This window comes from Sinocyclocheilus rhinocerous, unplaced genomic scaffold (genome assembly GCF_001515625.1).
Source record: "Sinocyclocheilus rhinocerous isolate Xijiao unplaced genomic scaffold, SAMN03320098_v1.1 scaffold5187, whole genome shotgun sequence".
NCBI classification, from domain to species: Eukaryota; Metazoa; Chordata; class Actinopteri; order Cypriniformes; family Cyprinidae; genus Sinocyclocheilus; species Sinocyclocheilus rhinocerous.
In genome coordinates this window covers 73,021-74,997 of record NW_015641005.1, presented here as the reverse complement: position 1 = coordinate 74,997, position 1,977 = coordinate 73,021, and the positions used below count along the sequence as shown (strand labels likewise).

The 1,977-nt window shown below is 37.5% G+C and overlaps 1 protein-coding gene across 1 annotated transcript in view; it reads left to right on the top strand.

The window, feature by feature from the left end:
* Positions 1–1,977, top strand: part of LOC107753414 (kinesin heavy chain-like) — a 31,258-nt gene that overhangs the window by 27,149 nt on the left and 2,132 nt on the right. The window contains exons 25-26 of the mRNA XM_016569548.1: positions 795–936; positions 1,020–1,084. Of these exons, the coding sequence (XP_016425034.1) occupies positions 795–936; positions 1,020–1,084 (207 nt within the window). The remainder of the gene's footprint in view (positions 1–794; positions 937–1,019; positions 1,085–1,977) is intronic.

The window sequence follows — 1,977 nt, the reverse complement described above, 5'->3', positions numbered from 1 at the left end:
GAGCTCGAATCTGGACAAGATCACAAAGAGATGAAACCCACATCGAAATGAATGGTTCTGCTTCCAATTTTTATTCCATTAACAATTCTTGCAGATGTTTTGAAGAATGCTGGTAACCAACAGTTTCCATTCCCATTGACTTTCACAATGTGTGACCCTGGAGCACAAAACCAGTCTTAAGTTGCTGGGGTATATTTGTAGCAATAGCCAACAATACATTGTATGGGTCAAAATTATACATTTTTAAGGATATTAAGTAAAGATCATGTTCCATGAAGATATTTTGTACATTTCCTATTGTTAATATATCAAAACTTAATTTTTGATTAGTAATATGCATTGCTAAGAACTTCATTTGGACAACTTTAAAGATGATTTTCTCATTATTTAGATTTTTTTGCACCCTCAGATTCCAGATTTTCAAATAGTTGTATCTCAGCCAAATATTGTCCTATCATAACAAACCATACATCAATGGAAAGCTCGTTTATTCAGCTTTCAGCTGATCTATAAATCTCAATTTTGAAAAATTTACCCTTATGACTGGTTTTGTGGTCCAGGGTCATTATTATAATATCATGGTCATTATGTAATTATTCTGCTCAATTTAATTCAATTATTCAGTGTTCTTGATTGATATACTCATGTTCAGGTAAACCAATACAATTGACTGAATATTGATTGTCTTTTGAGCCACCACTAAACAGTGGAAGAGAACAAAAACTCCATGAGGAAGCAGCAGACAAGATTATATGAATAATCTTTTTGTTCTGTTTTGTGTGTGACCGCTGTAGCTAAGCCAGTGAGACCTGGACACCATGTTGCAGCCACGTCTCCCACCAGCTTCTCCTCCACGCGCGCGAGTAAACCTGCCACATCCTACAGCAACACTCTCTTCCTGCAAGAGGAGAAATCTGCTCCTCAGAAAACCAACACGTGAGTGTCTGTCCTCCCTGTCCACTTCCTGTCTGTCTGCCTGCCGTCTTCTCCTCCTCTCACCTGCCGTTTGTTCATTTCAGTGTTGGGTACAGCACTGTGAGATCCATGGACATAATGAGCTCCTGTCCGCTCGACGTGGAGAACGGTAAGTGTTTGCACTTTGACTGCACTAAAATCATTTGTCCACTCGAAGTGCTGCTGGTACTTCAGGTATGCATTCAGGTATTTGTGACTGTAACCTAGTTTAACACCCAAAGTCATTTAATTCAGTCCTTACAAACTGCTCTTTGATGCAACAAAGTTTAAATGTTTAGGATAAATAGTACTTGATGTTATCAATTTGATAGTTGTAAATAAAATCATTTCTACCACTATACTTAGTTGAAAATCTACAACATTAATAGCAGTAATTTCTTGTTTAAATCAGCCAGGTGTTTTGAAGCACGAACTTATAATAGGAGTGATCTAGTTTTGTTTTGTGTCAGTTTACCCAGGAATCTTACAATCTTGTTATTGTAAAATCTTTGCCTGGTATAGATGTACCTTGTCTTTGGGCCTCTGACATTCAGGACCATCAGGTTTAAAGAGCTGGGGCCTCATTTATAAAATGTGCGTACACACAGATTTGATCTTAGAGTGTGCGTACGCTAAAATCCACGGCAACGTTCGTATTTATAAAAACGGTCTTTGACGTGGAAAAGTACTTACCGCCACGTCAGCGTCTGAGCAGGCGTACGCACTTTTCCTTGTGGCAAAGTCTGAGTACTGCAGCAATTTGAACATTTAAGCTGCAATAATAATAAAAGCAGTGTATGCGCAAGCACCGAATTCATCATAAACAACAAAGATGCAGTGTAAGGGATTAATTGTGCAGTGTAGTCAGATTTTTTATTAACGGGAGTTTTTGCGAGATTAAACTGACCTTTTTAGTAGCCTAATGTTGAGAGTTCTTTACTCGTTTTCTGTAGTTTATTCCAAGTTGTTTTTTATTATTTTATTTTACAAGAGAACTTGCGAAGTCTTGATTTACTACTAATG